The sequence below is a fragment of the Lampris incognitus genome, chromosome 16 (genome assembly GCF_029633865.1).
Source record: "Lampris incognitus isolate fLamInc1 chromosome 16, fLamInc1.hap2, whole genome shotgun sequence".
In the NCBI taxonomy this organism is placed as follows: Eukaryota; Metazoa; Chordata; class Actinopteri; order Lampriformes; family Lampridae; genus Lampris; species Lampris incognitus.
In genome coordinates, this window is record NC_079226.1 from 28429931 (window position 1) to 28451264 (window position 21334).

Genomic DNA, 21334 nt, shown 5'->3' on the forward strand with positions numbered 1-21334 from the left:
TACTGATTATCACTATGAGGCTATTACCCGCAGAATCCAATCTTTATGCTTCTTTTTTGGGGGGGGGGCACACACACAATTGTACTAGGCCAATTACCCCACTCTTCTGAGCCGTCCCGGTCGCTGCTCCACCCCCTCTGCTGATCCGGGGAGGGCTGCAAACTACCACATGCCTCCTCCGATACATGTGGAGTCGCCAGCCGCTTCTTTTCACCTGACAGTGAGGAGTTTCGCCAGGGGGAGCATGGGAGGATCACGCTATTCCCTCCCAGCCCCCCCCCCCCCAACAGGCGCTCCGACCGACCATAGGAGGCGCTAGTGCAGGGACCAGGACAGATAGCCACATCCGGCTAATTGTGTCTGTATGGACGGATGGAGGTAACACGGGGATTCGAACCAGCGATCCCCTTGCTGGTCGATCTTTATGCTTTTTAAGATTTGATCTTTTGTTTTGTTCATTTGTGTCTTCTAAATCGTCATACTGCATTGTCGTTTGGGAAGATCGAGGTTGGGTGTGAAAGAATAATTTCTGAATTTTTTGGGTTTTTTTTTTACATTCCTCTTTACATTTGTGCAACTGGTCAGCTACCTTACCACTTAGGACCACACTGTAAACAGATAGCTCATTGTATGCAGATACACGTTACCTTTCACTATTATCGGGACGGCTTATTGACAGCACAACGCGTTTGAACAGCACTCAGCAGCTATTGACACGATGGTCGATGGCGTCTCCCAGCAACGGCCGAGCAAAACCATGTCAACATTTTATGCAAGACGAGTCAGAGCGGCTCCTCGGTCAAGGAACTCAAACACCTTTCAGGTTTTTTTCATTTTGATATTTCTTCACTGTTAAAGGGACCACTGGTGTAAATTAGACAAAGTTACATATTTTTCTTACACAATATGCCATGGAATAATATGGTTTAAAGCATAATAACGAACGCTGTCTGACTCAAAAGTATAGATCAAGTCATTGTCTCCAACAAGCTAGCCCGCTAACAGACCATTCCAACGTGTGCAGCAGACTGAGGGGAACTTCCACAGTGTTCCTTCCCATTGTTGGAAAACCATGTATTGTATATATTTTTAATGCTACAATCTCTTTCTAACATGCAAGTGTTGTCAGGCAGTGAATGTGATTTCGCTGTACCTTTCGTTGAGTAATGTTGGTGCTCCAACAAGCTGTGACTATGAAGGAATTAGGGGAGAGAGACACTTTAAAAGGCGAGCCAGAGCCGAAGACAATGGCCTCAGTGTTGCAAAGTGGACTCTTTTTTTTTTTACTCAAGTGAGGCAGTTTTACACTGAAGAATACAGGCAATCTTTCTGGATTAGGTGGTAATCCTGTTTGCATGACCTAATTGCAGAAGTCTAACCGAAACCCAGCAAAGATACGTATGGCACTTTTATTTATGTGGAAATGTGTGACTCACTGTGCTGGTAGCTGTCTCCGATGGAGCTACGGTGAGTTTGTAAACTTGTCATCCCGGACCTAGGCCGTCCCAGAATATAACCATGAAACTGCCAGGTATGGTTTCATATTGTACAGTCTAATTTTGTGTATGAAAAACAAAGGTTTGTTGTTAAACGTGGTTTGTGACTCAGTGCAACAACGGATTTTAATTTTAATTTTTTTTGTCTAAACTCTCTCTCTCTCTCTCTATGTCTCTCTCTCTTCCTCTGTCCAATTCTCTCGTTATTTGCACAAATTTCAAACACGATGAGCTCTCACCTCTGTCCTTGTCTGAGTCTGAGAGCACTGAAGGAGAAACGAGAGCGATTCAGGATGTCTCTGGACACCACGATGGGCCCGGCACTGACGTTGCTGTCGTCCTTTTACAACATGGTACATGGATCACATCATCAAGTGTTGCTGAGCCACACAGAAAAGAAATAAATAAAAATAAGGCAATGCTCATCTTCCATCATATTGGTACAAATCAATACAAGTTTTTTTGCCAAATCATTGTATTTTGCCAAATGTTGTGTTTTACTGTAGATGTCTGATAGTGTCAAAGAAAATAAAGATACAGATGAATGAGGCAATATGATTATTACTTATTACTCTTTTGTTAAAAAAAATAGATCTCAGCTAATATATTATGGTGGATGCTTGTTTAATCTCCTTATTGCTTTGCCTTTGCTATTGCCCCCCCCCCTCCAAAAAAAATTTGTATTTCTGCCCAGTAGATAAGATTTGAAAGTAGCCTCTTCCATTTCTCTCTTTACCGTCACATTTTGTTGGCGTGTGAAACCTTAGAGCCATCAGGTTAGAAATAAGAGTAGTGGTCCTGACATGTTATCTAACATACATCTGTGTTAGCATTTTCACATCTATAGCAGTTGTAGTTTCCACGGTTCCTGCAGAGTGTATTTTACAGTGCCATGCAGGCAGGGTATAAATAGGGGCCCCAAAGCCCTGATAAGTGATTGACGAGAGCCTGGAGAGCGTGTTATGGTGGTAACGCTTCGGTCCTCTAGCTGTTGTTGGTTACCCCATATCCTCACTAGCACTCTGGCATTTGCGGTCATATATTAGCTCTGTTGCACACCACGGCCAAAATATGTGATAAGCATATGCCACCTCGAACACCAGGGTAAATTATCTATTGATGCCAGTGGGGGATTTAAGTGAAAGTTCAGGCAACCTGCTCAAACTTCATCCTGCAAGTTTTCCACACTCTGCACTGAACATCATTAGCAATAGCTTTCATATTTGCAGTGTTTTATAATGGCATGAAATTGCAAATTCTGTTGCTTGGTACTATTTGACGTAAATGATTGATACCATATCACGACGTCACTCAAGTGTCCTTGAGCTTCACCTCATTGTGCGTCACATAAAAATGGTACAAAATCAGAACCAACGATCACTGTCAGCAATGTTACAGTCAGATAAAAGAGAAAATATTCCCATTTAAGTTCCACTGTCTCAACCCTGGAAGTCCGTATAGTGGAGTAGAAACGGTCATCCAGAGGAAATTCCTGGCCTTAATACTCCTGCTGGAGCACTGTGAAGGCCGCTGCTTTTGGGATGCATCCCAGATTCTGGTATCTTTTCATAAAAAACTTAAGCTTGTGTATTTGGGCTGAACTGTTTGTGTAAGTTGACATGGCTGAATGCAAAGCACTGGGGAGTGAAGTTATTATTCCTGGGAAAGTATCTGTGCTGTCGTCACAGCAGAGGCACAAAGCCAGAGAAGAAGAAGATGTCAAAGCTCCTCTCTGAGCTCTGACACCATGATGCTAAATGAAGATGTTGCTGTCTTCTAACAGGTAGGATTTCATTTCTGTGTTTCACCCGTTGTACATTATTGATCAATAGTGACATTTGCAGGACAAATTAATGGCTAAGGTTACATAATGTAGTACAATGTCAAGTGGTCATTCTGCAAGCGACCACTATTTTTCTTTCTATTCACTGATTATCTGAGTACCTCGAAATCCGCCAAGGTTTATCCAAGAGAGCTTTTATAGTCCGAGGTGTGGACAACTTTCTCTCCTCCTTCACTATGGAGCTCATATGTCTGGCTCTCTGACAGATTGTGTCACCCACTCCTACCCATGACTCATTGGCGAAGAACTGGTAGCGAGTGGGTGGTGGTGATAGTACAGCAGCAATGCTGGGGAGATGGGAGCAGAGGTGGTTGCATTACCCTTGCACTCAGCATCCCTCCCTGAAGGGGTGTAAGGTTTTACTAGATCACAGAGTTGGTGATTGTACCTCGTTGTCCCCCAGCAAACCCCCTGTGAGGCGATCCTGTTCTGTCTGAATGCTTTGGTGAGAGTCAGGGCCTCTCCATGTCAGAGCGGAGGGCCGAGTCCCGCTCAGCGGGACAGGTTTGTGTGAGTCCTCTCATTAACTGCTGGATCAGCCCCTCATCGCAACCCTGATGGGTCCTACTTATCCTGTCATCACCATGCCAACCGGCTGTCAACTCCACTGCGGCGAGATGTTTGTGCTTCCGAGGAGATGCGGCTGAGTTAGCGTTGAGCCTTCTCAGTCTGTAACGAGCCACCGCCCCAAAGGAGCCACCAGAGTAAAAGTATCTGTTCTTCTCTGAGAACCTTTGATTAAAGAAGAAAAAAAAATACAGCCACGGACACCTTGATGTAAAGACTGAATGCATTAGAGATAAGGGGACATCTGAGTCCAGGTTAGATAAAGGCCTATTTATTGGGGCTAGGCGGGCCGCATACAAAATCTGTTGGCAGCTGCCCACTGGTTGACTTCAGGGGATTAAAGCAGGCAAAGGAATATACAAGATCAGCAAGCCTTTTGCTCTGCAGAGTTGGCACAGTCTGGTATCTATCTAGAAGTTAATAATCTAAGAGACAAAGACAGCTGCTGCACTGCTATCTAGCAGAGAATACACACATTGCAGAGGGTTTGTGTTTTACATAGTTGGGGTGAAAAAAAATCACCAAATACGCAGACAAAAACACACAAATGGATTGATAGTGAAAACATAAAATGTTGATTGTCCCCCCATTTTAGTATGCAGTGACTTAACATTTAATGCTCAGTATTGCCCAGCAACATGTCCAGCAAAAGTCAAAAATTGCCTGTAAATTCACAGACAAGTGGGTTTTTTTTTATGACCGCCATTTAAGCCAAATGGAGATTGGTGCCTTTTTGTTACTGGTGAATATAGGTCACCCCCACACTGGCGCGGCATCACAGCATGGTAGAAATACCAACCGATGCAAGATAGTCAAAGCTTTCGAGTGGCTGGGATTATATTTGGCCTATGGTTTGGGTTTATTTGAGGTCTGGCTTTGTGATTTGCAGCTGCTGATCTGTACACCAACAGTAACCTGTACCAAAAACTATGGTAATCCAATGCAGGAAATAACGCTGTAATCCAAAATATCCTCCTACTTAGTAAGTAGTAAGTAGGACTTTGGCTAGCATGATGTCAACTCAAAAAAGAGATTTTTTTTAAAAGTTGAACTTGACACAGGACTTACATAACATGCAGCAAAAGCTTCAAATGAAAACAGGCCAACAATACTACAGGTCTACATTATCCCTCAGAGGCCTGTAGGTATCAGCTCCCTGCACAGCACAGACAGAAACAGATTCTGCTGTCTGGTCCTAAGCTTAAACATGTTGGGCCCACCATGGGGCTGAGATCGTCTTAAAATACTTACACTGCAATTATGAGACGAGCCTCAGTTCATTACGAGATTGAATTTCTTTCTGTATACTTGTAAAATGTCTACCCCCGCTATGCGCTAGATTGTAAGGAGCAGCGGGGAATTGAGTTTATCTGGCCGGAGATGCATTCCTGTCGGCTTCATCCCAAGTTGCTGACCTTCCTGTGCCTTCCTGTGTGTCTATGAAGGATTAGGCCTCTGAGGCATCTGGATAGGGCTGGTGGTCTTCCCAGGCTATTTTTATAAAGACGTCTGCCTCCTGATCCGCTTGAAAAATGATACAACCACATGCTCCAAGGTCCAAATGCAATTAGTAAGTTGCCACTCATAGATGATCAAGTGCGGGGATTTTTAATGAGGTGGCAAAAGGAAAGCTTTGTGGGCAGTGTCTGTACGTGCCATGCCTGTGTATGTGCTGTTTGACATATAGTATGCATTTTTATTCATTACCCCGACACACCCCATATGTTCGGGTCATGACTCGAGTCACACTTCAAAGTGAGATGCCCTTTTACGCTCAGAATTTGTGCCTATAATACATATAAAATGTGGGTTTTTTTTCTTCTTTTTCATTAATTATTTTTTGGCAGTTTCAGGCTTTATTGACAGAACAGCGAAGATAAACATGTGGGGTGATGACAAGAAGGAGGGAAAGCCATGCAAGCGAGGCCAAGAATGTGATGAATAATTGAGAGTAGGACAAACGAGGTCTCCAGCCTGCTGGTCACACCTACAGTGTGCGGAACAATGTTTGCCCACCATCTTGTTCCGTTCATTCTTTTTAAGCGATTAACCAAGCTCGACCAACCTGCCTCTTTATCTACGAATTTACTGTCGTTTGATTGAACCTCTAGAGGCCAACACCCCCCCCCCAACCCTATCTGTAGGGGTGCCAAGACATTGTCAATAGCCGCTGGGAGGGCCTGGCAACCACTAAGCTATTGGCGCCTCCCTCCCATAAGCCATCTGCAACGGCTCATGTGGTACAGGCATGGAGCAGTGCCATGAGCGTGTCCGGACATACCGCGACATCCAAATGGCTAACAATCTACAGTAATATAGCGCTGATACCCAAACCGATGATTGCTTTGGGAGAAATAATGGCTTTATCAGTTTGAGGCTAAATAGCAGAATTATGCTGATGTGGATTAATGTTAAATTGGTAGCAATCACACGTTTTGGCTTCATTTGACACCGCTGATAAGATCGCTCCTTTCGACTCTATTTTCTGTTCATTTCAAAATCAGAATTTTAGGGAATTGCCTTTTAAAGAGATTGCAAACATCTTCGTAGTGTTCCTGTGTGGTGTGTCACGTCCTTTGTCGTTTCTTTTTTTTAACATTTCAGCGATAAAAGAACAAAATGAATGATTACGTCAGCACAAGAGGTTCATGGGTTGCACATCACCAACTCCCTTAAAAGGTGCAGAGTGGTGCAGTGGAGCATGTCCATTCTCTCCAGAGATTAAGGCTAATAAGAGGGCCAGTATTTATAGAGAAGCCCCCCAATGTATCCCCCTAATCCTGCCTTACCCCTTTTTCATTCCTGCCCCATCCCTGTGCCTGGACCGCTTGCTGCAGCCCTCAGTTCAGCCTTATCCTCATCCTATTGTCAGCTGAGGTAGAGACTTCTTACTTACTGTATCAAAGTGTTTTTCCTCAGCTGTTCAGATGCTTTTTAAAGGAGTTGCGTTTTGAGCCCTGGCTGATGAGAGGGGGCGTTGCTTGGACTCACTGATTGCAGGAAGAAGGGCCTATTACGGGGCTTTTTTGTTCCTGTTTCTTCCATTTCTCCTTTATTGTTCAATTTTCCTCCCCCTCCTCTCTTTGACCCACAGCTGAGGAAAGCGAGCAAATATGTCCACCGGCGAGCGTTTCGACTGCCATTACTGCAAAGAATCCCTGCTGGGCAAGAAGTACATAATGAAAGAGGACACACAGTACTGTACCAAGTGCTACGAGAACCTGTTCGCTAACAGCTGTGAGAGCTGTTGTTCACCAATCAGCTGTAACTGCAAGGTAAGAGGGGGTGCTAAACGTGAACTGGAAGATGATATTTTCAACACCGCTAATGTAGCAAAAAAAAAAATCTTTAATTGCCTAAAATTCTGATTAAAAGATTTTTTTTCTCTCTCTTTCTAATGGCCTGAACTGGCCCTTCTTTTCTAGGTCCCAGTAGTTTGGGCACATCTCTCACACCAATGCTGGATTTGCTCTTGCATGTCTCTAACCATGACAGTTTCAGCCAAACTCTCTACGTCGCATCCGTTGACAGGTGGAGTAAACATTGTCTTAAACATCCACAGGACCTGTCCTATAAGGATCGCCACTGGCACGAGCAGTGCTTCAAGTGTGCCAAGTGCAGTCGCTCTCTGGTGGACAAGGCTTTTTCTGCCAAGGATGAGCAGCTTCTCTGCACAGAATGCTACTCCCATGACCACTCCTCTAAGTGCACCACCTGCAAGAAAACCATTATGTCAGGTATGTCTGGTGGTGACGATGACGTCTGCGATAATGATGGTAACTGTGATGTTGATGATGATGGTATTGAAAATGACGATCACAATGATGTCAGTGATGAAGCTGATTACGGTGACAATGTCCAACAGATCCAGATTCGTACATGCTACATTAACAGCAAGGATGCATGGTGTTGCATGGACATGGGCGGTACCAAGTTAGGTTGAGAGAGAGAATAGTGGTGGGGCTGTGGGGAAAAAAAAGGTTTTACCAATTTTATTAGCAATGAGGATTATAACATCAAATTAAAAAAACAATGCAAAATCTTTAATATCTTACAACACCATATATTTTAGATGTAGTCACTCATATTCATTTTGGGAGGGTTCACAACTACAGCCCTGCAAGGGCCAAAAACTCCAGCCCTAGCCTGGCCCTGGCCCATGGTGTTCAAGCCCTGGCCTGGCAACCGCCTGACAAGGTCTGCTATTTTTCAGCCCGAGCCCAACCCAAGACCGACACCAATTTCACTTTAAGCTCTCTCTGACACGCATTTTCTCTGATGCACGCTCTCCCTGATGCATGCAAACACACACGGCATGGTCAATTGTTGCATGCAATGCATGCGTACATGCATATGTGTAATATTTATAATATAATCAACATAACAATATTTCATACAGTGGCATATGTGTGCTCTGTGTGTATATGGGCATAATGAAAGAACCTGATGGGCTTGCAGGCCTCTAGTCACAATCCCCCCCCCCCAAAAAAATGATACGTCGCACAAAAATAGTACAGCTTAAAGTGAGACTGAACTGAAAGTCAGCTTGCGAGTTAGAAGGCGGGTTCATGAGGTGCTTGCATCTAAAAATGATGTGCTCATGATAGTGATGGTTAAGGACGGAAAAGCAGGGTAGTCATTGGGGAGACCAGTAAACTCAGCACAAATGCCAGCCTCAGCCATGATCCTCCTTCATGCCCTCCTGCATTGTCCTGCAGCTAACCCTGTACTCTCACCCCCCTGTGGAGGAAAGAGAGCAATGACAAGTTTTCCTACCAAAGATGGAGTATCATATAATTGTTTATTATCGTGTAAAAAAAAAAAAAAAGAAACTTTGAACTAAAAATAGAGTGCTGCACAATTTCTTTCTCTCCTATCTTTGGAAGCAGTCTCATGTTGGCCCTTTATTCCTAGCCCCATTGGCCTGCACTCGGTTATCAGGAGTGCATTGTTGTCCCTTGCAGGTAGAGGTGGTCTATTTTAGGATGGAGTGAGCCCCTGTCATAGAGGTACCATATGCTGACTAAGCTGCTCTTCTTTCTTCGTGCCAGGCTCCCGTAAAATGGAATACAAGGGGAACAGCTGGCATGAGACCTGTTTCCTGTGCCACCGCTGCCAACAACCAATAGGAACCAAATCCTTTATCCCAAAAGACACTGGCTACTTCTGTGTGGGCTGCTTTGAGAAGCAGTTTGCCTACCAGTGCTGTGCTTGTAAAAAGGTAAGATTACATCCATCCATCTATCCATCTATCTATCTATCTATCTATCTATCTATCTATCTATCTATCTATCTATCTATCTATCTATCTATCTATCTATCTATCTATCTATCTATCTATCTATCTATCTATCTATCTATCTATCTATCTATCTATCTATCTATCTATCTATCTATCTATCTATCTATCTATCTATCTATCTATCTATCTATCTATCTATCTATCTATCTATCTATCTATCTATCTATCTATCTATCTATCTATCTATCTATCTATCTATCTATCTATCTATCTAGTTAGGAAGATCATGAATATATATAATGACTGCTGCTTCTGTGACTTTTGTATGTACCCATGCTGTGCCCTGATACAACAAGGATGGATAACAGTAGGAGTATCTGTGTGTATATTTGTGATTGTGTTCTGTGCAATGGGTACACAAAACACACACGTTCATTCCATTGCCTACCAACACAGGGATCGCCAGTTCGAATCCCCGTGTTACCTCCGGCTTGGTCGGGCATCCCTACAGACACAGTTGGCCGTGTCTGCGGATGGGAAGCCGGATGTGGGTATGTGTCCTGGTCGCTGCACTAGCGCCTCCTCTGGTCGGTTGGGGCGCCTGTGTGTGTGTGGGGGGGGAACTGGGGGGAACAGCGTGATCCTCCCACGCGCTACGTCCCCCTGGTGAAACTCCTCACTGTCAGGTGAAAGGAAGCGGCTGGCGACTCCACATGTATGGGAGGAGGCATTTGGTAGCCTGCAGCCCTCCCCGGATCAGCAGAGGAGGTGGAGCAGTGACCGGGACGGCTCGGAAGAGTGGGATAATTGGCTGGATACAATTGGGGAGAAAAAAAAGGGGGGGGGGATCTGAAAAAAAAACGCACACATTCTCTTAACCCTCAGAGCTTCGCGTGAGCTTCAGTGCCAAGAGGTAATATACACGGTGACAACTATTTTGTTTGTTTGTGCTTGGTGTGTGTATGTGTGTGTGTGTTTGTATTAAATTGTGCCCATGGCCCATAGTCCATAACAACAGGTGGAGTGACCTATCAGGACAAGCCCTGGCACCGCGAGTGTTTCCTGTGTATCGGGTGTAAGAAGCAGCTGTCAGGGCAGCGTTTCACCTCCAGGGAGAACTTCCCCTACTGCCTGGAATGCTTTAACAACCTCTATGCTAAGAAGTGTGTGGGCTGCACCAAGCCCATCACCAGTGAGTCACCGACTGTGCTCATATTTTCATTCATTTTCACCACCCCCATGCAGCTCCTCGGCTTGGGTTTAAAGCATCCGTTTTCTGTGGCTGGGGAAACTCCTCAGCCCCGCCAGTCAAAACTCCTAAATTAACCTGCCTCTCACTTGTGTGTGTGTGTGTGTGTACGTGTGTGTGTGTGTGTGTGTGTGGGGGGGTATGTGCCTGTATGTACCCTGCCTGTCTCGGTCTGTGATTGATGTGTACAGGTCTGGCTGGGGCCAAGTACATCTCCTTTGAGGAGCGGCAGTGGCACAGCGAGTGCTTTACCTGCGTGCAGTGCTCTCTGTCCCTGGTGGGTCGTGGTTTCCTCACCCATCGCGATGACATCCTGTGCACCGACTGCGGCAGAGAGAAGTGACCTCGCCCCGGGGTTCACGGCCTCATAACGACTACAACACAACTCGCATCAATAACGCTATAAATCACACAGGGTCAGGGCGTATTTCTCCATCTCGCTTCTCCCTCTCTCTCTCTCTCTCTGGAGTCGGACTCACCGACAGGTACCCTGATGGCCTTAGAAAATCTTAATGCTATAAGCCTGGTCTTGCAAATAACTGTTCCTCTTGTGTCGCATATTCACGTGTTGTGTTCATGTATCGCTACAACTATTGAGATAAAAAGAAATGGAACCGTACCATATTCCTTTTTTTTTTTTTTTTTTTTAGTAAATGTTGAAACATTTAATAGCAAATCCTGTGATGTAAATGATTCATTTTTGGTCCTTGTCACACTTGTAAGGCCATTAAATAAATAAATAAATAAATAAACTAACCTCGGAAGAAAGGCCTTCTTCCTTTCATACCGGCCTGGGTTTCAATTTCTCTTATCGTGAACTATGATACTGCAGCTGTGCTCATAAGGGGGGGGGGGGCGCAGGGGTTGCAGTAACTTAGATAAGGAATCCATTTCCACCTCAGACAACGAACGCATGGAATTTTAAAAACGTGTTTGATATATTCTGCTTCTGTAAAGATTCCTCTGTGCTGGGTGTGAACACTGGCTAGGCTCCTCAGTGGTCCTTGTGTGTCTTCAGATTGAGAATTTTGTTACAACGGTGCCATCCAGAGGAGATGTTTATATGCCAGCCATTTCATACGATTGGCTCTGATTGAGCAGAGAAGTAATTGCAGGGTAATAAATCTGTTTACCACGGTGGCTTTGCAAGTAAGAATCAGTTTCTGACATCTTTCCTAGGACAATATTATACCGCACCTTCTACATGTCTATTTGTGCGCAACAGTCCTGCGGTGTTCGTGTCGCCTCTTGACCCCATCGCAACCCGGCTAGGTCATGTTGTAAACGCAGCAGGATGACGGTATACGGTTTGTCCGAGGGATCGCTTGTTCTTGTACCTATATACTTATGCATGGTCCACGGACCAGCTCCCCCTTGTCTGGTCCATGCAGAAACCCAAAACCCACAAGTCATTGTGATGTCTGCGGCCATCTCAAAATATCGTTCTCCAGCATGCTCCTTGTTGTGATCCTTGTAAAGTGTTTTCTTGCTAAAACTGCAGGGCGATTGCACAATTGTACTCACAGGCTGCTTTGTGGTGTGAAATGGTGTAAAATGCTGACATGGACTTCCTCTCAGGAGACAGTCACATGGGGAGGTCAAACTGCTGCACACTTCACACACTGGCTGTGAACGCAGAGGCGACAAGAACGGGGCAGAGGTAGGGATTTCTTCCAAAATAGGCTCCGTAACAATCATTTCTGTGCGTTTTCTGATACGCTCTATAGCTTTTTGATGAGTCATAACTGTAGAAAGTGTTTTTCCAGTATTCATGAACGATGTCTCTGCTCCCAGTTTAAGGCGTGATATGGATATATTTATTTTTACTTTCTGAAAGTGAAGGAGGAAAGAAAAAGGAACAAATAATAGATGTCGAATATGTCTCTGAGGGTTTTCACTAGAGCACACGCCTATGAAAAACAGGCCTCTCCGAAAGAGGACAAATGCAGCAGCATCCAGTGCATTGAGCGCTACGACCAGAACGTCTACACCGGTGCCAAAGACTCGACGGTCCAGCACCTCATCCTTTCCAGCAGCACAAATGGAAACCTCAGTCTGAGTGGGGAGAGAACCAGAGAGGGGAAGATGAGAAAACTGGGCTCAGGCAGCCCGGTAACACAGCTGAGGGTTGTACCGCTTTTCAACCACCTGCTGGTACTGTGGGACGGCTCCGTCAGAGCCCTCAACATGTTCTCGTTAGAGCCGGTGCAGACTCTGAAGAAGATCCAGCACGTGTCCCTGTTCGACGTGTGCAAATCAGCACTCGCGGCCCTGTCCCGGTTGGCATGTGTGGAGATGGTGACGTCATCCAGCCGCAGGAAACGGGTGCGGATCCACGTGGTGGGTGTGAACAGGTGGGACGTTGTGAAAGAGGTCTCGCTGGCCCAGGAGCCCGTGGCCCTGGCAGTGGACGGCTCCTGTCTGTGCTTAGCGACTGGCGACAGATACCTCCTTTATGATTATGAGACTGAAAGCAGCATGGAGCTCTTCCCTCACAATCATAACAGGCAGAATATCATCGTCGCCACAGCAGGGAGAGGAGAATTCCTACTGAACGGGCCTGGATCCTTAGGTGAGGAAAACAAAAGCCCTCAAAAACATCACCGGTACACACTGTTCTACAGGTTGCACCCCATAGATTTTTTTACAGGAAATAAAAGACAAGTGCCTACATGCATATACAATCCACTTCATTTCCAAAGCAGCTATAAAGCATGTTTTATGGTATCATCTCATATATCTGTCAGACCAGAGGGTGTTGTTCTTGCAGACATATTGTTCATCTGTCCTTATCCTACAGGCATGTTTGTGATGACGACGGGGATAAGCCAGCGTCCTCCGCTGCAGTGGCCTGCGGTGGTCCTGTCGGCGGCGGTGTGTTTCCCTTACATCCTGGTCCTGCAGTCCCAAGCTCTGTCTGTCTACAGCATGTTGGACCAGCAGCTCAAACAGACCATGAGTCTGGATGGGGCCAGCGGTCTGGTCCCTGCAACAGGTACACTGGCACAGGGCTCGGGCAATAATGCAGTAATACTGTTCATCGCCTTTCCACGCTTTTTATATCGTGGTGAAGTTCAGATATTGTCATATAATCATGTTCAAGTTGACAACAACAAGAATCTATTACCTAGAATTTCTCACAACATGAGGTCAGAAATATTTGACGGAGTGCTATTTAAAAAGTAGTTTTGGGCATCCGGGTAACGTCGCGGCCTATGCCGTTGCCTACCAACACGGGGATCGCCGGTTCGAGTCCCCGTGTTACCTCTGGCTTGGTTGGGAGTCCTTACAGACACACTTGGCCGTGTCTGCAGATGGGAAGCCAGATGTGAGTATATATCCTGGTCGCTGCACTAACGCCTCCTATGGTCGGTCGAGGTGCCTGTTTAGGGGGGAGGGGGATAACGTGATCCTCCCGTGTGCTACGTCCCCTGGCAAAACTCCTCACTGTCAGGTGAAAAGAAGCGGCTGGAGACTCCACATGTATCGGAGGAGGCATGTGGTAGTCTGCAGCCCTCCCCGGACTGGCAGAGGGGGTGGAGCAGCTCAGAAGAGTGGGGCAATTGGTCAGATACAATTGGGGAGAAAAAGGAGGGGGAAAAAGTAGTTTTGGCTTGATGTCATACTTTATTGACACCAAACAGTTCAATGTGATGAACCCCAGATTGACTCTAAATTTTGTATTTTTAAGCAAATATTGTGATATATATCGATATCAATATATGATTATCATGATAATGATATTTTCCATATCATCCAGCATTACAATGGCAACATCACTTCATCCCATAAATCCCATGCTCCAAAAACTGTATATTTCAACGAGTCTGACAGGTTTACAATCACAGATTTTAAGCTCTTATCATGTTTCAAGAATCATTTCCCTATCAAGAACCATAAGTCCCAAATCCCTTACCAAAACCACGGACAACTTATGCCTCACAATCGATAACGCCACTCTGTCTCCCTCCCAACACATCCACAACCTCGACAGCAACCTCTCCTTTGAACGCCACCTCAATCAAATCACCAGAACTGCTTTTTTCCACCTAAAAAACACAGCTCGTCTCCATCCATCACTCTCCTTTTCTGCTGCCGAAACCTTGATCCATGCCTTCATCACATCCAGAACTGACTACTGCAACAGCATTCTTTATGGCTCACTATCCAAAGTCCTGAAAACTCCAGTACATCCTGAACTCTGCTGCTCGCTTGCTCACCCACTCCTATCCAGAGCAGCCATTGGCTTTCTGTCCCACAACGGACCCAGTTCAAAGTCCGTCCCCTCACTCACGAAACCCTCCATAACCAGGCCCCCTCCTACCTCACCGAGCTGCTCCACTGCCATACCCCATATGCCTTCGCTCCTCTGATGATGCCAACCTCCTGTCTCCACCACACAGGACCAAGCACCGGACCTGGGGTGACAGCCTTCTCCACAGCTACACCCTCCCTCTGGAACCCCCTCCCCAAATACATCAGAAACTGTACCGATCTGTCCACGTTCACATCACTAATCAATGCTCACCTCTTCAGAATTGCTTTTAATGTGTGATTAATGTTGTGTGTTACATGTTTTATGATGTGTAGCTTTTATTTTCATTTTAACTTATGTAGAGCATCTTTGAGTACTCTTAAAAGTGCCCTATAAATAAAATGTATTATTATCCATCCATCCATTATCCGAACCACTTATCCTGGTCTCAGGTTTGCGGGGATGCTGGAGCCTCTCCCAGCAGGCATTGGGCAGCAGGCGGGGAGACACCCTGGACAGGCCGCAAGGCCATCACAGGGCTGTATTATTATTATTATCGTTATCATTATTATTATAAGAGCTTATGTATGGTAATTTATCATCATCTAAGAATAATTATCTTGCGATATCTAACTTAGTTATTTTATCTTAAAAAACATTTTCAGAGGTAAGAGGACTGTTTTAAGCAATTCTGTGCAATAATTGCATGATTAAATCTAACAAAACATCCTTCACACTTGATAGACTGTCTTTATCAGCACAAATTCAAGATGTCTGGACTTTCGTGTACATTTTTTTGATTTCTTGAGATAAGATTTTACCTTGTTTCAAGAAACCAGACCAAGGTTAGAAATCTTACCGCACTGGTAGATTATTTTGCATGTTTTGGGTATTTTCTTGCTTGATTGTATTAAATTTTGTCCAGATTTTGACCTGGCGTCTGGCATTTTGGCAGTGCGGAGCAGTTTGTTTTAAATCACTCAGCGATGTTTGTTCGGATTCATATTCATTCATTCGGTTGTTCTTTCACCAGCTGCTGCTACATTGGGACATCCGCAGGGATTAAAATCTCTCTTTTTTTCTTTTCTTTTTTCTTTTTTTGTTGCTTTAGATGGTGCATTAGTTTTCACACAGAAGCAGATCGTGGCTCTTTCCTTGGTGCCTCTGGAGGAGCAGATCCAGGCTCTCATTGGAGACCAGAGGCTGGAGGAGGCCTCGCTGTTGCTGGGTGGCGTTCAAAGCCATCTTCCATCAGAGTCGTACGAGGTGCAACACACAAACGAGAAGCTGTCTTGAGTTTCCTTTGAGCACAGAAGACTAGAGCTCAGTATTGCATTTCACATAAATTAATAAATAGACACTCAACAGGAAACGAGCGTGTCCTCACTCTGAAAACTAGGTCTCCAAACAAAGCACAAATATACATTTTAATGTTCTCCCATCCCGAGGGTCGCATACGAGTAAATTTAGAAGGAGCCCAAGGATTCATTTCTCGTTCTCCTTGACGTAATCCACCTTTTCGGCTGCTGCTAGACGTTCACAAGCTCTCCTGCTGTGGTGCCCCACTGCCAAACATCTACAGAGACTTGGCGTGTGGAGCAAACACAACGGGCCCTGTATCGCCCGGTGTCAGTTTAATAGTTCCCTCACGTACATTGCATATTAACCCACGATGCGGAGGGGCACACAACGTGTTGTTTTGAGCCGCTGTTGCACCGTGAGTGCATTTCTAGTAGTGACAGGGGACAACAGATGGTGCGTGAGATTTGGTGTAATCTGTGTGGTTTTTCAGGTTACCGGTTAGAGGTTTAGGCTGAGGATGTTTGAATTAATACCACAGCCATTATTCATTCATTGTGCTTTGTCCGGCGAAAAGCTGTGATTTGCAGCTTTCGAGTTTTAAGGACAGACGCACCATCTTCTGCCCCCCCCCCACTCAAGCCCAGATATTCCTGCATGTAAATGAATATGCTCACGCAATATGTGTCCGTTCTAAGAGAATATTCACTCTTGGCAGGAGTTGCATAAATTGATCGCTTGCCTGGCCGGATTTGCTCGGTTTTACCAGGAGGCTTTTTCAGAGGCAAGGGATCTATTCATGTAAGAGCAACACCCTCACGCATTCAGTTCTGTTACCTGTTTTTTAAATTTAACAAGCGTCCGGGTGGTGTGGCAGTCTATTCCGCTGCCTACCAACACGGGGATCACCACATCGAATCCCCGTGTTACCTCCGGCTTGGTCGGGCGTCCCTAGAGACACAACTGGCTGTGTCTGCGGGTGGGAAGCCGGATGTGGGTATGTGTCCTGGTCGCTGCACTAGCGCCTCCTCTGGTCGGTCGAGGCACCTGTTCGGGGGGGGGGAACTGGGGGAAAAGCGTGATCATCCCACGTGCTACGTCCACCTGGCGAAACTCCTCACTGTCAGGTGAAAAGAAGCGGCTGGCGACTCCACATGTATCGGAAGAGGCATGTGGTAGTCTGCAGTCCTCCCGGGATCGGCAGCGACCGGGTCATCTCGACCAATGGGGTAATTGGCTGGATACAACTGGGGAGAAAAAGGTGGGGGGGGGGCATCCCAGAGAAAGTGCTGCAGTAATTGATGTCGCAAACATAATCGTTGCGAATTTGTTATCCATTCTGTTTTGTGGCACAGTGTAAGAATGACACAGACATCGATATCAATTACTTTTTCTTTTTTTTTTCCTTTCTTTTCTTTTCTTTTCTTTTTCTTTTTCTTTTTTTGAAGCAAAGCTGAGCTGGATCCCAGAGAAATTATTGGCCTCTACCCTGACATGGAGTCCTGTCTCGGTGAGGCCTTTCACACCCAGCTAGTTCGAGTGGTGAAACGCAAGGACCTCCAGCTGCTACGACAAGCTGACAGCGCCGCATTTCACCGTTACTTGGATTTTCTGGGTAATTTCCTGCGAGCTGTCCGAGGGATGGAGCAAGGCCGGAAGTGCGCTCAGGAGGTGGACTGCACTCTCCTGACGCTTTATGCTGAGCAGGGACACAATGAGTACCTGGAGTCGCTTGTGGCATCTCCCAATGCCTGCAGGCTGGACTACTGCACTCCTTTTCTGGAACAGCACCACAGGTGAGAATGAGTGCGCACACCGCATCCTGCAGAGGGATTTATAGACCATATAAACTGATGAGGTAGCTTTAGAAACTTACCAAGGGAGGACCTGGAGAAGGAGGATGCTTGTGGTTTCATGGTAGATGGCATGGTTAAGTCATGTGCAAAAGGGGTAACACCTCTAAGTTGAATAATTTTCAGTGTAATTTTCACTGTACTGTTTCTTAAATAATGTCATGATGATGGACGGTTTTTATTTTCAGATTTTTTGCACTGGGCTTGCTATATCAGATCCACGGGCAGCAAACTGATGCAATTCAGGTAAATTTCAAACAATTTAGTCAATTTGAGTGTTTTGTTTTGTTTATTTGTTTGTTTGGGGTTTTTTTGTAATTATTCTGTCAAAAAATATGCAGCTATACATATTTGTATTCTCAAATGACTGTTAAGAAAATCTACCTGTCCAATTATTTATTTATTTATTTTACAGATGTGGGTGAAGATTGCAGATGGCTACCATGATAATGCTTCCTGCTCAAATGTGTATGAACACATAGTGTGGACTCTTAGCCAGCTGAAAGATAGAGATGTTGTGTGGACGTTTGCAGACTGGGCTCTGCAGAGAAACCAAGAGGTGCCGGTTCACGTTTCATTCTCCAGGTCTAACTGCAGAGGGCAGAGTCGTACAATCCAACTTTTTGGCACAACAATAAATCCATAGTGGTGTTATGGTATCAGACTTAGATGGGATTTACTGTGGTTTTACATACAACAAGTCAAACTCATAGACTTATTATTTCTACCTTCAAACTACTAACCGAGATTTTGCTTTATCTTAAAAGACTGGCGTGCAGATTTTCACCAAGCGTCACCCAGATGACAGAGACACTTTTGCAGCAGAAGACATCGTTGCTCACTTGAAAAAGTATCCACTGGCCTTGCTGCTCTACCTTGAGTTCTTGATCCATGAATTGAAAAGTGAGGTATGTACTGCAGCTACATACGCTAGTAAATGTTGTCCTACGTCAGATGTGTTGAGAGATGACTGCAGATCTGTCTGAAAACGCTGATGTGCCCCCAGGAGGAAGGCCATCACAACCTCCTGGCCCTGGCATATGTCACCCAGATACTAGAGACCCTTCATAAGGAAGGGGAAACAGAATCAGAGACAGCGGCGACCAGAGAGAAACTACAAAGCCTACTATGGGAATCAGTCTTCTATGACATCCCCGCTGTATATGGTTTGTGAATACTGCCTGGCAAAATTTGCATTACAGTCATTACCAAATTTTCCGTTTATCGTAAGCTGAGTTTTGTTCAAATGCTGTGTCTCATCACAGAGCAAGTGAAGTCAACGGACCTCTGCGCTGAGAAAGCCATCCTACTAGGTAAAGCAGGGGAACACTCCCGGGCTCTGCAGGTGCTCGTACGTGAGGAAAGAGACCCCCATGCTGCAGAGGCTTACTGCCACAGGGCTGCCGAGGGCCGGGGGGGAGAGCTGAGACAGACCCTGCTGTTCACTCTGTTCGATGTTTACCTGAGCTGCAAGGATCTGGCCAGCGCCGCTGCAGATCTGCTGAACAACAACGCTCAGGCATTTGCCCTGGAGAAAGTCATCCAGCTCCTGCCTGAGCACTGGTCTGTCCGGCTGGTCTCCCAATTCCTACTGGGATCCCTCAGGGAGACCTTCCACCAGAGGCGGATGAGAGGATTACAGAGGGGTCTGGCCCAGGCAGAGCTCCTCAGATATAAAGTTGCTCGGGTGAGTTCCATGGCTGCTTTCGTAATTCTCCTTTCCTGGTGTACCACTCAGGCATGGCGCTCTTTATCTTCTGCGTTGTTGTTTTTTCACATCTCCAAACTTTGCTCCGCTTTCAACCTCTCCCTTTAAGACCCAGACGTCAAGGATGATGCTCAGCGTGGATAAGAACCAGGTGTGTACAGCTTGTCAGAGGGACATCACTGTGCCACAGTTTGTCTGTAACCTCAAGGGGGAACTGATCCACATAGACTGTATCAGCAACGAGGAGTCAACCAGGGACTGATGGCCTGCTCTATTGTGTGTGTGTGCGCGCGCGTGTGTGTGTGTTTGCGTGTTTGTCTGTCTGTATGCTTGTACCGTCTGAGGGCCATTCAGAGTTGCATTTTTATTTGGCCATATAAGTGTCTGTGTCGTCTTCCCCAGCAATTATCCTGGATTAGAATGTATCATCCTGGCACATTCAGTACAAGGGTTCAATTCATAGACTGTGGACTAGACATATTCCCTAATTACAAAAATAAAATACATTGTGTAAATAACTGGTTCCAAAATGTAAAATAGCTAGTAATGCATATTTGAAGCTGGCACGTCTGAGTCATTTCCTCATCAGACTATGGACCGTTATAGCCATGAACTGAGCGTGCAGAGGACACTCTGAGACATATATTCAATGATCAGATGCTGGTATTTCATAAGGAAACCACCTGTGGTAAACCTGATGACCAGGGGGAGTTTGACCATCCTCCCTCTGCCCTATATATTGCATCTATTCTATCACAGTTTCCACCGGCTGTGTGTATTTATCTACATAAAGATGGAAATAGAATGTCAATGTCAACAACCAAGTGCACGTGAGACACTTTTATTCGGCCGTTACTTGATGTATTAAAATACATTCGTGACCGAGAGAAATCACAATTACAGGCTTAAAAAGTGAAAAGTAAACATGCTAACAAAATGTACAATACACCAAGAGTTTCATCCGCCTCCCTGCTCTGGTTCGTTTTTCATATAAACCCATTTTATAAAGCACAAAATGGCATGTCTGTTTATGGAATATGAAATCCAAAGTACTTTTACCAACGTTTTTTCCCATATCATTAGGGAACATCCCAGCGCTGCTCTGCAAATAATAACACACAACCCCAGTGAACACGGAAACACAGTATGGAAATCTTGTTGTAAATAAACTTAAACACATATCATTAAGTTAGATGGAGGGACACCAGAATCAAGATATATTTGTCTATTTCTGTGGCAATTAAGTCATTAAGGCTAACCATAACTGCAAGTATTTCTTTTTGCTGATGCATTTTGGGAATAGAGTTAAGGAGACGCCTTGGGGAGCCAGAACAGTGGCCTGAGTTATGCATCTGGCTCGCCTCTCTGCAAGTGCAAAGTGTTTCTGCCCTGCAGTGACTGAATATCTGTGCTCCAGACATCCAGGGCATTGTATCAGTTAAAAACCCTCACTTAAAGTATATCAAACTGGTCACCAAAGAATTTGGAAAAAGTGTATCATCAGCCTTAAAAATGGGATGGAGGACCTCGCATCACTCTCCCCCCACTGGATCACATCCCCTCTCCTCTCATCCTCATCTCTTGTCAGATACTGTTCCTCTATCTCTACTCTTTGGTCTTGGTTTTGTGTCCTTTCCGAGTAGTTTTTACCTCTCCTAGGGAAATTGTTCGTGCACCGTGTTCCCAACCCTTGCGCTCTCTCCCCGATTTGCACAAAACATTTTGGTGATCTGGATCATTAAGATGAACTGAAACTTACTCCGCTGTTGCACTCCTTGCAAGTAAGTCACTGTAGATGAGAGCATCAGCCTTAAACATTGGC

The 21334-nt window shown here is 45.3% G+C and overlaps 2 protein-coding genes across 2 annotated transcripts; both read left to right on the forward strand.

The window, feature by feature from the left end:
* Window positions 1-7019: 7019 nt before the first annotated feature.
* fhl5 (four and a half LIM domains 5) lies at window positions 7020-10740 on the forward strand. The gene is made up of 5 exons (XM_056295769.1): window positions 7020-7181; window positions 7469-7643; window positions 8958-9127; window positions 10154-10340; window positions 10589-10740. Exons 1-5 carry the CDS (start codon window positions 7020-7022, stop codon window positions 10738-10740), a joined length of 846 nt encoding a protein of 281 aa, XP_056151744.1.
* Window positions 10741-12275: 1535 nt separating this feature from the next.
* On the forward strand, window positions 12276-20394 carry si:ch211-266g18.9 (transforming growth factor-beta receptor-associated protein 1). The gene is made up of 11 exons (XM_056296488.1): window positions 12276-12969; window positions 13198-13392; window positions 15764-15918; window positions 16670-16752; window positions 17400-17747; window positions 17993-18050; window positions 18220-18363; window positions 18572-18712; window positions 18811-18970; window positions 19070-19491; window positions 19622-20394. Exons 1-11 carry the CDS (start codon window positions 12276-12278, stop codon window positions 19772-19774), a joined length of 2553 nt encoding a protein of 850 aa, XP_056152463.1. The 3' UTR covers window positions 19775-20394.
* Window positions 20395-21334: the final 940 nt, after the last annotated feature.